Source organism: Carettochelys insculpta, chromosome 15, assembly GCF_033958435.1.
Source record: "Carettochelys insculpta isolate YL-2023 chromosome 15, ASM3395843v1, whole genome shotgun sequence".
In the NCBI taxonomy this organism is placed as follows: domain Eukaryota; kingdom Metazoa; phylum Chordata; order Testudines; family Carettochelyidae; genus Carettochelys; species Carettochelys insculpta.
The window spans coordinates 30,517,384-30,530,901 of NC_134151.1; the positions used below are offsets into that span (position 1 = coordinate 30,517,384).

At 44.0% G+C, this 13,518-nt stretch overlaps 1 protein-coding gene across 3 annotated transcripts in view; it reads left to right on the forward strand.

The window, feature by feature from the left end:
- Nucleotides 1-13,518, forward strand: part of CNOT6 (CCR4-NOT transcription complex subunit 6) — a 95,846-nt gene that overhangs the window by 55,732 nt on the left and 26,596 nt on the right. For all 3 annotated transcript variants that reach the window (XM_075009686.1, XM_075009684.1, XM_075009685.1), the window contains one exon: nucleotides 5,973-6,086. In XM_075009686.1, the coding sequence (XP_074865787.1) occupies nucleotides 5,975-6,086 (112 nt within the window). In that variant the 5' untranslated portion in view covers nucleotides 5,973-5,974. The remainder of the gene's footprint in view (nucleotides 1-5,972; nucleotides 6,087-13,518) is intronic.

Here is a 13,518-nt window from a genome sequence, read left to right on the forward strand (position 1 = left end):
TATTGCTGCCCACTTCTTATTTACATTGTCACCAGAAAGTGAGAACCAGTTGTCTGCATGACACTGTCTTTTATAGTGGATGTTTCAAGGTATTTGCTACCATTGCATTAAATATTCATATGCCCCTTAATGCTTAAGTCACCCTTCCAGAGGACGTGTCCATGCTGATGATGTGATTTAAAAAATAATGCATGAAATTTGTGACTGAACTCCTTGGGGGAGAATTGTATTTCTCCTGCCTTCTGCCATGTATTTCATGTTATAGCAGTCTCAGTTGATAGTGTTTGTGTTTTAAGAATCCTTTTGCAGCAGATTAGCACTTCCTTTGCATTTTGTCCAATGTAAGATTTCTAAAGGTAGCCATAGCACTTCACCCAAGGTTTAAGAATCTGAAGTGCCTTCTAAAATCTAAGAGGGATGATGTGTGGAGCTGCTTTCAGTAGTCTTTAAAAGAGCAGCTCTGTGCTTATGGCATCTGACTCAGGTGATGAAAGTGAACGTGCATCAGTCTGCACTGTTTTGCATCATTATGTGCATGTCCTCTGGAATGGTGGTTGAAGCTTTTTGCGCATCTGCCATGTAAATGTCTTGCAACACCAGTGACAATAGTTCCCTATTCTCACTTGAAACTTCAGTATGGAGAACTAAGGCTGTTCTCGCTTTCAGATGGCGTTGGAATCCAGAAGCAGGCAGCATTATCTCTTGCAAATTGTAACCAAACTTGTTTGAGTGATTTTTTTGACTGGACTTGTAAGCTCTAATGCAGTGATGTCGAAAACAAAATTTAGCAGTTGCCACAGCCCTGACCCAATCACTTCCCAGCCAGGCAACTGCCCACCTGCCCCTGTGCGTGCGCAAACTGCTGGTGACTCACTGGAGCTGCCCTGAATGAACTGCAGGAGGAGCTGCCTCTGCCACTGCCACCATGCACTTGTCCCACCAAGTGGTGGTGTGCGTGAATGGAGGAGAGAAGGGTGAGTCTCATGTGATCTAACGAGCCGCTTCACCACACCATGCTGTCCAGTTCGCTACTGGTGGTGAACAGACAACATATTGGACACCGTGGGTCTAACGTTTTTAAAATGGCTTTATTTTTGAATGTAGGATTTTTGTACATAAATCTGTAAGTTCAACTTCTATGATATAGATTGCACCACAGTACTCGCATGATATGAATTAAAATTATTTTACAATGCAAATACTTGTAATATAGGAGCACTGTACACTTAGTATTCTGTTGTGTAATTGAAATAAACACATATGAAAATGTAGAAAACATCAGAAGATATTTAAAATGCTGTTCTGTTGTTTAACGGTGCAGTTAATCACAATTGAGAGCCCTGGTTTCTACCTCTCTGCATTTCTAAACGTTGAGCTACTGCTACCATCTTTAACCCAGTTTAAGACCATTCTTTAACACGTGCAGTAAGGTAATAGCAAGTTCACAGCTGAGATACACTCCCCTCTTCAGACAACTGGTTAAAGAGGAACGGAGGAGATTGGCATTTGAAGCTTATTATCTTACCTATAACCATTTCTTAACGGGGAGCCATTTCCTTGCTCAATAAGGGCTTTTTCTAAACGGAATCCCCTAATCCTGTCTGTATATAACAGTTGGGTTGCAGTGAAGGAAAAGGAAATACAAATTAGAGAAGAACATAGTTTACCAAATATTTAAGTAAGTGTTTAGTCTCATTAAACTTATGTTTGCTTTGGTTAAGGGTTATATTTGTTTTTCTAGTCTTTTAAGTTAAAGAGTAGATAAGCCCAGTAAGCAGAACATAGGTCCTTGCTAGATGCATGATAGTTGTTGGCACTCTGTGGGATTTGATGGGTTTTTTAGTTGTTTTAACTCGCCCAATCTTTAAGAAATAATAAAAATGAATAGAATAAAATGTTGAAGAGTGTCTTCCCCTGCAGCTTCAGTAGTTGTACTCTTTTACATGCTGGAAGCTAAACCCTTTCTGACTAGAAAAAAATACTACCTGACCTCTGGAGGGGGAACCCAAACCCTGCTGCCCCACATGGAGGGGCCAAAGCTGAAGCCCACATACTTTTGCTCTTTTTGGAGGGGGGTGGGGTGGGGGGAGTGCATAAGCTTATCCCGGGGTGTTGGGACTTGGGCTTCAAACTTGTTGGGGTCCCTCTGCGGTCATGACCCACTTTGGGGTCCTGATCCACAAGTTTGAGAACCCCATGTCTACTGAAGTTAAGTTGAAGTAAATTGCTCTCTCTGTTGTGGCATGTTCTCTGTCTCTTCCATGGTATCCCCTATAGTGGGGGGAGGAGTTTCTTAAAGACCATCCTATCAAATCCCCTTGGTACTGTGTGGTTCCCTTGAAAGGAAAAGGATGCAAGGATGCCATTGCTTTCCAGTGTCCGTTTTGAAATTAAAAGTTGGGGGGGAACCCTAATGGGATCAAACTACTTGCTAACCCTCTTTGGGGAGGTTTCACAGCTGTTTCTCCTACCTAGCCTCTATAGTTCATTGAGTATTTTGCATATGGTGACTTAACTGGCACATGTACATGTCCATAGGAAATGTGTAGTTTAGGCATAGCCTATGCTGACAGGGTTTCTTCATTTTGTGTAGACATACCACTTGCCTGCATCAACAAAAGTATTCTTCTGTTGCACTCAGGGTTAGGTGGGCTTAGCTATGTCAGGCATGGTGTGTATTTTCACACCCTTGATCAACATAGTTTTGTCAGTCTACTTTAAGCGTCAACTATACCCATGTTTTCTCATAACTCTTCTGTTAAAGCACTCTATTGTCTCTGTTCTGTGGGGCTTCCTGTACTTATGGTTTTAGACAGTAGTCTTCTTGAGACAAACTGCTGTGCTTTTATGTTGTAGAAGAGCAAAGTGTAAACTAGTACTTAGCAAATAGCTAATAATGTTGCATGGAATGGCTGCTTGCACACTGAGAAGTGGTACATAAATTCTGTGGTGAACTACTTGACCTGATTTATCCAAAGTACCATGGAAAATTTTGCAGCACCTTGGAGCTTCTGCATTAACTTCAAGTAACTTCAGGAAGTGCAATTTTAACTGAAGTCAGTTTAGTAGCCTGGTAGCTTGTTTTGGTGACAAATTAGGACTGTTTTTGGTTTATACTAACAAATTGTAACGTGCACCTTTCTTGGGATGGGAAGAAAAGTAGATGAGCCTAAGAGGTAGTGTGGGATTTTGAAATCAAAGAGGATCTGCTTTGCTTTACTTCCTTCCCAGAGAAGAGGTGGTGAAGGGGGCCCTAGTCATTGATATTTGCAGGGGGATGGGTGAGTGTTCTTTAACACAGTGTTCTTGCCAGCAAACAGCTGACCCACAATTTCCTATCCCTCGGTACACACCAGACATAATAAAAATGGGTAAGCACCGTAGTGATGCTCACGTTAAAATAAATGAGGAATGAAATAGCTAAGTGTTGGGTTTTTATAGCATTTCCTTTGGAAGGCTTCTGTCTTCTCAGCTTTTTGAGATGGATGAAAGAACCCCTCCCTGCATTATTATTTATCATTAATTATCTTTTCACATGTAGGCAAACAATATGTAATGATTCAAATTTGAAAAGATGCTTTTGCAAGCAAACAATTTTAAAAAAAAAAAAGCATAAACTTTCTCTGGCATGGTAGATACTGTGGTCATTTCTAATATGCAGAGAAAATAGGGTTCTGAAAACTTGAATATTCATGTTTCTCTTCCATTTCACTTAGTAGTTGCTATGAAAAACTTTTGTTGCTAATAGTTCTTGGAAATATTACAAATAAATGCCAACATCTTCATGACTCTAAACAGTGTATCAGTTCAGAAAATTGCATGGCATAACACTGTTTGAAATGAGCCTATCATTTTCTTTGCCCACTTAATACTTGAACACATAGTAAAGTAGATTGCTTATCTGTAGATCTGGGATTGTAATTGTACAGTGATTGACATCAAAATGGGTTAGGATAATGGGGGCATGTTGGTCTCGGTTATGACATATCTGTGTGTGCTGAGTAGTTAAACCTGAGAGAACACAGACAATGATTTTTGGGAACAACAAAAAGTCCCGTGGCACCTTATAAACGAACAGATATTTTGGAGTATAAGCTTTTGTGGACAAAGGCAAAGTGGGTCTACAGGAATACTTGTTTTTGAGGATACAGACTAATTCGGCTACCCCTCTGATGATTTTTTTGAGTTGTCTTGTTTAAACATGTTCCCATTTATACAAGCCAAAATAACGAGGTACTTGCTAATCTTGCCTTCTGTAACCAGACACTTCCACTGCATTCTAGCAAGACCCTGGCTGTTTCAATACGCGGCCCAAAATATGCTAGTGAGGTGCGGATGCAAATTCCCCGTGCCTCATTGGCATATGATCACGTGATTTGGAGTCCAGAAGACCGTTCTTCTGGACTCCAAAATGCTGTGTAGAAGCGTGGCCTCCGGGGGGGGTCTTCCAGAAGGATGTCCTTCTTCCAGAGGCCCCTTCTTCCTGAAAGTTTTCGGGAAGAAGGGGCCTCTGGAAGAAAGACATCCTTCTGGAAGACCCCGCCCGGAGGCCACGCTTCTACACAGCATTTTGGAGTCCGGAAGAACGGTCTTCTGGACTCCAAATCACGTGATCATATGCCAATGAGGCACGGGGAATTTGCATCCGCACCTCACTAGCATATTTTGGGCCGCGTATTACCAGGCCACTTTCGAAGAAAGTGGCCTGTGTAGAAATGGCCCCTGGCTCTAGCAGACTTTTTGGGTTTGATGGGAGGGTTTGCATGTCATGTGATAGTTCATGAACACCAGCTAATCTTTGTGAACCTACCCATCCTTAGGACAATGTCTTCCCATTTCTTTTAGCTTGTGGCTGCAAGTCATCTTATGTCTGGTGTAAATGCAAAAAATGCACCATTTTAATTAAATATAATCAGTTTTGTTAGCCAGTTAATCTAAATCACTCATACATTCTTGAACTGATCAGTGTCCACACAAGGGTTTTGTACCAATTGTATTAAATTGGCTTGCGTACAATTGGTGCAGTTTTTGTATGTAGACTGGATGCAATTTTTGAGTAGAACCTGAGCCACCTTTTTTTTTTTTTTATAAGTTGCAGTAGCTTGTGTTTTCAAGCCAATGGTATTTGGAGGTAAGGAAATAGGAAAGAAGATCAGTGTCGATGGTATTGAACTAGAAAATGTAGAGAAGTTCACATATCTGAGCAGCAACATAACACATGATCTAGACTGTAAGAAGGAAATAGCGACTAGAATAGCAAAAGCAAGAGTGAGTTTGAAGGCGATGGATAAGCTCTGGAAAAGCAAAGCAATTAGCTTAAGAACGACGCTGGGCATCTTAAACGTGTGTGTTCAGCAGCACGTTGTACCGATGTGAGACATAGGTGATAACAAAAGATTCGAAAAGAAGAACGTTGGCGTTCGAAAGGAGGAGTTATGGAAAGATTCTGAGAATAGGATGGATGCAGAAGGTCACCAATGAGGAATTCTATAGGAAGAAACAGCCGAAAGAGAACTTGCTGCAGAACGTTATAAAATGGAAGCTACAAGTGTTTGGACACATTTGCAGAATGAATGACGAACGAAAAATCAAGACCCTAGTATTCGGCATAATGGATGGTTCGAATAGGAGAGACAGACCCCACAGAGAATGGTGCGGAGCTAGTCTACAGAAACTAAGCCACTCTGCACTGGATAGGGAAAGATGGAAGGAAATAGTGAGAGAGGCATCAGACACCAATGGGTGCTAAGCCCACAGTTATCGATGATGAGGCCAAACTTTTTTTTTTTTCCTGCCCTTGTTGAGGTTTGTGATATGACGCAAAGAGGCGCCTCAGACTGAAGGGTTGAATAGTACATGTAATTATCATGACATTCTTGCTGAGTAAAAGTAGTTCTTGAAAATAGAAATCTTTATCTAAAATAAGGGTAATGTGTTACTAAAATAAAACATTTTTCTGTTCACTTCAACAGGAATGCCCAAGGAAAAGTACGATCCACCTGATCCACGGAGGATGTACACAATTATGTCCTCGGAGGAAGCAGCCAATGGAAAGAAATCAAATTGGGCAGAGTTGGAAATAAGTGGTAAGAAATGGAGAAATATTGGTTATAAGATGAAATAAGTGCTATTCCCTGTTTTAACGCCTAGGCACTATTTTGAAATAAGAGCTGTGTGTGCAGACTATATTTCAAAATAGCTAAGCACTATTTGAAAATTATTTTTTTGAGTGTAGCAGCCTTACTTAGGAATAGCTTATTTCAGAATAAGGCTGCTGTGTAGACGTAGCCTAAAGATCCTGGGGCACTTCATATGTTAAGAATGTTTAAATACGGTGCACTGACCAAAATTAGGCAGTTGCATTCTACCCTGCCTGAATTTTAGGCTAGCTAAATTGTGCTTTGTTTCCTGTCCTAAACTGTTTTATGACTGTGCTGTTTGAGAGGAAACAGTTGCTACATTTGAGTGGCTGATAAAGTATTATTGTACATATTTAATATTTCAATTACAAGCCCTGATCCTGCATCCCTTACTTGCAGTCAGTTGGAGTTCCCAGGAATAGCAGTGTGTTTAGTCTGATTCAGGAAGGCACTTGATTATGTGATGTAAGTGCTTTCCTGAGGAAGGGTACTCTCCTCAGTTGGGGCATGAGTAATTGTTGTAGGGCCAAACTCTACAACCAGATTAATAGTACCTCTTTACTTCGTAATCCAGTGCACACTATAATCCAGCATGATTCTAGGTAGCTGAGCGGCTACTTATCATAGGTGCAGCCATGTTTTCTGTGGCCCCGTAAAGTTTGTTTATAGCTACCAGTCCTGTCCCTGTGTTCTGTGCTGTTTATTTAGCTCTTATTTACCCCTGAATCTCTTCTAAGTGCCCCAGAAGTAGTGAAGGTGTTTGGTAATGCTGCTAGAAAATATTGACCTCCTGTGGTGTGGCAAATTCTCTGGTTTGGCATCATCTGGTCAGGACCTGAGGGTGTTGGACTAGAGAGGTTCAACCTGTACTTGTAAAGCACTTTGGGATTTCTTGGAATGAAAAGTGTTAGACAGATCTAAAATTATTATACTGGGGCTGCTCTTAACAGCTTAGTTAATGTGGATATAGAAATTTAAGTTTAAACCTTTGTTTTATAAAAAGTTACAAAATGCAAAAAACAAAACAATATAACCTGTGAGTTCTGTTTTGAATTTATTATCCTGGTTTGATACAGCTGTTCCAAAATTACCAATATCTCCTTTTTATTTTTTTTCCCCGGCTGGATTTTTCTAATCTTTCTTTCCAATCCTTTTGCAATAAATAGAAAACTCTGGCTGCATCTACACTACGAGATAAATTTGAATTTCTTAGTATCAGTTCTGTAACACTGGATTTTATAAACTTGAATCTGAGTATCCTCACCTCCCCACAAAGTTGACGTATGGCTGCGAGACTCAATCAGCAAACATTGACTTTTTCAGCAGTGCATTGTGGGAACTTATCCCACGGTTCCTTCATCCCCATAGTATTCTGGGTATTTTCACTGGTATTTGACATCTTCCTACATTGCATTGCTCTCATTCCCCTCCCGTGGTAAATAAACTCCATTTTTCCAGGTGGAAGGAAGGAAAAGTAAGGCGTCAATGTGGTGCAGAGGGGCAGCACAGAAAAAAAAATCAAGTCTAGAGACAGAGCCACAGACTCTGTGCTAGAGCTGTTTGTAGTGGCTAGATGCGCTCACAGCACTAATAGCAAAGAAAGAAAGATGTTTCTCATCAGCTTCTCATACAAACTTGAGCCCACAGCCTTCCTGGTCCTGATTTGAAATTCACGGTTGTCTTGTTACCTAATTCCTGCGCGCTTGGAGAGTAGCGGTCAGAGCGAAGCACTGTGGGGCATTGTGGGTTACATACAGGGCACCTCTGGAGGCTAATGAATTCGATTTTAAGACGTGGTTCTTCCACACTGGCCTTTATTCGAACTTGATGCTGCACCCAGTAGGTTCCGACAGTATTATGATATTGATGTTAATGCTCCCTATTTCAAGGAAGTGGTATTTACCATGTGACTGTCTTCACTGTAATATCGAGCTAACTGCCTTAAATTCAAATTTATCTCGTAGTGTGGATGTGGCCTCTAAGATCACTACGTTGGTTGCTCCATATGTGTAGATTAAACCAGTGTTCATTATTGTTTCACAGTTGGTCACTTTATTCCTCTGTAACTGAAAAGAAATATGCTGAGATATACTTCCTATTTTTAGCAGTAACAACATAAGTCCCCATAAACAAAATCTTGCTTGTGTGACTGATCACACTGCAGTTTTTCCACTACAGATCAGCCTACAATACATTACAAATGCTTGTAGCTTAGAACAAACAATTTAGCAGTATCTAGACTAGACTACAAAGAGCTGTTAAGTATGAGGTGTTAATTAATAGTCAGGTCAAGGTTTTATTTAGAGATATAAGCACATAAAGTATACTTGGAGATAAGGCCCATGTGTGTGACAATGTCCTGCCAGTCCCTTGTAGTGTAAGGAAAAATTCTGAGTTGATCCAGAGGAGACCATGAGTTGAAGTCTCACCTGTACTGGCTGCAGTTTATATCTTGTGCACTTTACAACTGTTGTTAACTGGGGCTATGAGTCTTAGTCCTACATGATGTTTGAATGTGAGCTGTCACTGATTTTTAGATTACAGGTGGTCACTGCAAGCACATTCAGGAATAGAACCCAGGACTCTAAATATGGTAGACCCATATTAATACTTTAGTGTTCAGTCTTCTCCTCAGGTGTGCACTGAAGATGTAGATCAGTCACACAGTATTCACATGTAGATGCAGAATTTATAGTAGAAGTTTTCTATATGCAAATTATTTCACTCCAGATTTTCAGTGCTCTGAAGCGATGTCCATGCAGAAAATAACTACATGGCAAGCTGTGGTGCAGTTTCACACTGTCTGGCTTTCCAGGCAGTAACTTGCTGGGTAGGTTAAGTTCTAAGATGGAGTAATATATGGCATGTATTGGAGAACAGGACCAAGATACTAGATACCAATAAATCAGTTACTAATTTTACAGGAAAAAGTTACTTTTTAAAATTTATGTAACCAATGTGTGCACATTAAAAATCCCTTTTTAAATAAAACTTTATTTCCTCTTACTTTAAAATATAAATGGTTATTTAAAATTGGAAATTTCTGTAAAGTAGGAGTTGCTTCAACAAAATTAGTTACTACGTGACTGACTAGCCAAAAGAAGAAAATATGGAGATTATTCGAATAGCAAATATGATACAATTATACATTGTGTGGGATAACTTTTTTGTTGCATAGTTTAGCTATAATAGTGCTTTCAAAGATGTTAGAACAGTCTCTGCTGGTTTTGTAGAGTGACTTTTAATGTGATTTCACTCCTTAAATTGTATATAAATAAACTTTAAAAGATTGCCAGAAAAGACATGGGAGCTATTCTTTACGTTGGGTGATTTTAGAGCTATATGGTATTATCCAACAGTAAAAGAGTATTAGGAAACACTGCAAGGATCACTTGGAATTAACAGTTAACTATCCTAATTTAGGGCTCAGCAGCAGGAATGGCACTCTTAATCTGGTAGTCATTCCTTTCCTTGCTGTTAATATAGGCCTTCTTGATGTACCTTTTTGCCTCTACAAGGGCATAAACTTCTGTATTCTAAGGGCACAGATGCAGAAACCTATTTAAATGTTGCTTCAAAAAGTATAATGATTTAATTGGTAAGATTGTTGAAGCTGGTAGCTCACATGACAAAATAGGCTTTTAAAATCTGTGAAATGGTAGTGAGCCTACTTAGGCTATGAGAAAATGATCTGAAATTCCTGCTGTGCCGTGTGTGTGTGTGAATATATATATTATATAATATGACTAGATAAGGGATGAGCAACCTTTTTGTTTTGGGCCCCACTTTTTGTTGCTGCAGTTAGAAGCCCCCATGTCCCTCAACCCATCTAATGTAATCCAAACTGATGGACATTTCAGTTATGTTCTTATAAAAAGAAACCTTTATGTGTAAGAGAATAAGTATGTAAAATGTAAAAACTTAATTAATCCGCATACAAATGTGAACACACAAACATCATAACAGTACTTTATTTCAACATCTTTAATGAGTTGGATAAGCTGGAGACCCAGCAGCCAATTTTTTGTGACTCCTCTTATGAAATTTCACATCTACCCCCATACTTTGCACACCCCTGGACTAGATGGCCTTTCTGATTGAGGAGTGAGAAGTCAGTTGAGAAGTGAGAAGTCAGTCTTGTGCAAGAAAAGTCTCTGATAATGTTCCTTATGATAGAGAGGTGTAGGCCTCTTGAGTTTTTAAAACGGATCAACATTACTATTTGCCATTTTACATGAAATAAGTGATTCTTCTTCGAGTGTCCCCGTGGGTGCTCCACAATAGGTGTCGGGCTTGCCCAGCACCGCAGATCGGATCTTCCAAGCAGTTTCTGCCGGACCGCGCATGCGCCGGCACGCGCCGCTCCCTTGCGCGCTCCTGGCCATGTGCGCGATCCGGTCCCCGCCAGTTCCTCTTAACCGCCATCGGCTGCAGACGGAATCCAAACTAGGCTAAGGCCAAGTAGCGTATTCAATGACTTTAACTGTTTTTCTTTAAAGTTTTTCAAGTACTTAGGCTACTGCAAGTTAGCCGGTTGTTATTTTTCAAAAAAAAAGCAAAACAACAAACAAACTACAAGCGGGACAGCTTCAATCCAGTCCCAGTAACAAGCGCCGGAGGCCAGGAGCATCGGGCCATCAGCCCTCCTGCTGAGGCAGGCCATCGGACGGGGAAAACAGCACAGGGAAGGTGCTAAGTACCCGCTTAACAACTGAAAGACTCACCAACAATGTCCTCTTCAGGGTTTAAAAAATGTGAGTCCTGCCGAGAGGCGATTAAGGAGAGACAGGGAGATGCGGCTTAAAATGCTGCTTTTTGATAAGGCCCTCCAGCCAGACGTGCCGGAGCGGCCGCAGCAGGAGGGACCCTCTGGGGCCCATAAAAGGAAAGCTGCCTCCCTCACTCCATCAGCGCAAAAACGGAGGAAAGTCTCCCCGACCCGATCCCTGCCAGCAGCAACAGCGAGCGGGATGGGAGGAGCGAGCAGCCCCCAGCTGCAGCAACAGCTGATCGGCGGCAGCACGGAGAGCCACGTGGAAGCGGCTCAGCCTCCGATAATCAGCCAGCCGCCCCGCACCGCAGGCGGGGTGGCGGCTTAAAACTGCTTTTCATAAGGCCCTCCAGCCAGACGTGCCGGAGCGGCCGCAGCAGGAGGGACCCTCCGGGGCCCATAAAAGGAAAGCTGCCTCCCTCACCCCATCAGCGCAGAAACGGAGGAAAGCCTCCCCAGCCCGATCCCTGCCGGCAGCAACAGCGAGCGGGACGGGAGGAGCGCGCAGCCCCCAGCCGCAGCAACAGCTGATCAGCGGCGGCATGGAGAGCCACGTGGAAGCGGCTCAGCCTCCGATAATCAGCCAGCCGCCCCGCACCGCAGGCAGGGCGGCGGCTAAACAAGCGCTGGTACCAGCGGCACCGCAGGCAGCGGCACCGACCCCCGGGGAACCGGCGGTGCAGAGCGCGCAGGCACGTAGCCTGCAGGCACCGAAGGACACCGCACGTGCGGCACCGCCTTCGAGTGTGCCGAGCACGGTGCGGACGGGGCCGGGATCCCCTGTGCGTCAGGGGGCGGAGTTACCTCCTCAAGGGAGGGGGAAGGCTGCACACAAGAGGAGGCATTGCAGCCCCTCTCCGGACAGGGCTTGGAGTTGCTTTCTCACAGCCCTCCGCTTATGTTGCAGACTCCAACCAGAAGGCAGGGGTCCCCCCTAGCCTACCCGGAGCCCCCTTCTCCATTTTTGCAACCAGCCTCACCCTGGCTGGGACCACCTTCACCCTTCCTGGGGCTTGAACCGCTGGACTATTATGCAAAATCGCTCTCTCCAGTGTCTCGATGATCTCCCTCCCCCAGACGCAGAGGGTATGCACCAAGGGAGTGGTCTAGGTCACCTTCCCAAGAACAGTGCCTATACTGCCATGGTCGTCCCTACCACGCGGGGCATAGACACTATCGGCAATCTACTAGGGGAAGATGCCCACAGACGATCTCGTACCCCCGAGGGCAATTGGGACCGGGGACAGAGACTCAAGCATCTCAGGGGGGACTGGTTATGGAACCCCTAGATGTTCCCTCGCAAACCTCTAGTGAGAGGGTGTACCATCGCCACCAGGAACCGGAAGGGTCCAGAGAGACGTACCCCAGCGGTTCCTCGCTCTCCTCCCCGGACAAGGCTACGGCCCCGGGGGACGTCCATCCTCCGGACGATCTCAAACAGTTTCAAGAGCTGTTTAAGAGGGTGGCCTTCACGCAAGGCATCCAGACAGCATAGGTGCAAGAGAAACACCATAAGCTCCTCAAAAATTTGAGACCTCCGGCCTCCTCCAGAGTAGCAATACCGCTTAATGAAGCGATCTTAGAGTCCGCCACTACAATATGGCAGACCCCTGCGACTATTCCGCCTGTCCAAAATAGAGCGGATAAGAAATACTTCGTGCCGGCGAAGGGCATGGAGTTCCTGTTCAGCCACCCACAGCCAAATTCCTTGGTGGTGGAGTCGTCGCAACAAAGACCAAAGACATCTCAGTTCAGGACAGGGGGAACGGACAAAGATGCCAAGAAGCTAGAGCTGTTCGGCAGAAAGGTCTACTCCTCCTCCACTTTAACGTTGCGAATGGCAAATTACGCAGCGCACTTAGCGAACCATAATTTCGACAACTATTCCAGGTTAACCTCCCTCATGGACTCGCTTCCAGAGGACAAAAAGCCGGTGCTCAAGGCCATAGTGCAAGAAGGCTACGCGGCCTCGAGGACGGGAGTTCAGATCGCCCTGGACGTTGCGGACACAGCAGTACGTTCCACAGCAACGGCAGTGGTGATGCGAAGGGAGTCCTGGCTCCAGACTTCGGGTATACCGAGGGATCTGCAGGCGAAGATAGTTGACCTTCCCTTCGACTCGCAGAAGCTGTTTGCTGAATCAACTAATTCGGTCCTTCATTCCAGTAAAAATTCAAGAGCCACACTCAGGACCCTGGGGATTTACACCCCTCCATACACAAAGAAAAGGTACTACCCTCAACAAAGACGGTACCAGTACCAGCAACAGCGCCCCCAGTACCACAGGGGTTACGAGCAAGGGCGACATCAACAGCACCAGCAGTACAGAACTCCCAGGCGACATTCACAACAGAGCCGTGCGTCCTCGGGGCGGGGCCAAAGGCCACAAGTTTGACCACAATCGCCTCCATCCTTACAGCACTGGACGATGGAGACTGGTTCGCAGCCCTCGATTTACAAGACGCGTACTTCCACATAACTATCCATCCGGCTCACCGGTGATTCCTCCGGTTCATGGTAGGCAATGAACACTTCCAATACAAGGTCCTACCGTTTGGCCTCTCCTCAGCCCCCAGAGTCTTCACCAAGACCTTGGCAGTGGTGTCA